General features: G+C 47.7%; 1 protein-coding gene across 1 annotated transcript in view; it reads right to left on the bottom strand.

Moving 5' to 3' along the window:
• Window positions 1-340: 340 nt before the first annotated feature.
• The window catches only part of MFSD6L (major facilitator superfamily domain containing 6-like), a 2,171-nt gene continuing 1,953 nt past the window's right edge, over window positions 341-558 (bottom strand). The window contains exon 3 of the mRNA XM_010142704.1: window positions 341-550. Within this exon, the coding sequence (XP_010141006.1) occupies window positions 341-550 (210 nt within the window). The remainder of the gene's footprint in view (window positions 551-558) is intronic.

The raw sequence follows: 558 nt of genomic DNA on the forward strand, positions 1-558 counted from the left end.
TCAAAGCACAGCTCACAGCTTTTGCTCGCAGCTCTCACAGCGGCAGCGCTGGGGAGCAGGAATTCACCTCAAGTCTGCTTTGAGACTAAAAACTTTCATTCATTTCAGCACCCATGTACCTGAAATATCCCCTGCTGCGATTTGGAAGCAAAATCATGAAGTTAAGAAGGGAAAATTGCCACCAGAATGCTATAAATTAACAAAATAAAAATATTTATAAAATCTCTGTAATAAAAATCTGTCCTGCCAGGTCTGTATTTAGCACTTTGGAATTAACGGTCACTTCTGGGTATCACCATCGCAGCGCATTATCACTCCACCCCCGACATTCCAGCACCGGTTAGTTGATCCCACGCTGTTGTGGCCAATCCCTGTTACAGCTTTCATCCTTCATAGCTGTCACCAGCCAGTCCCTCTCGTTCTCCTCGTCAGTGTCACTCACATCACTGGAATCCGCAGCCAGGAGACGAGAATAATTAATTTTCTTCTGCCGCGGCAGCCGAGACTGGATGACTGCAAAGGAGCAGAGCCACAGCACCAGGCACAGGCAGCACGCCC

Source organism: Buceros rhinoceros, unplaced genomic scaffold (assembly GCF_000710305.1).
Source record: "Buceros rhinoceros silvestris isolate BGI_N320 unplaced genomic scaffold, ASM71030v1 scaffold7059, whole genome shotgun sequence".
In the NCBI taxonomy this organism is placed as follows: Eukaryota; Metazoa; Chordata; class Aves; order Bucerotiformes; family Bucerotidae; genus Buceros; species Buceros rhinoceros.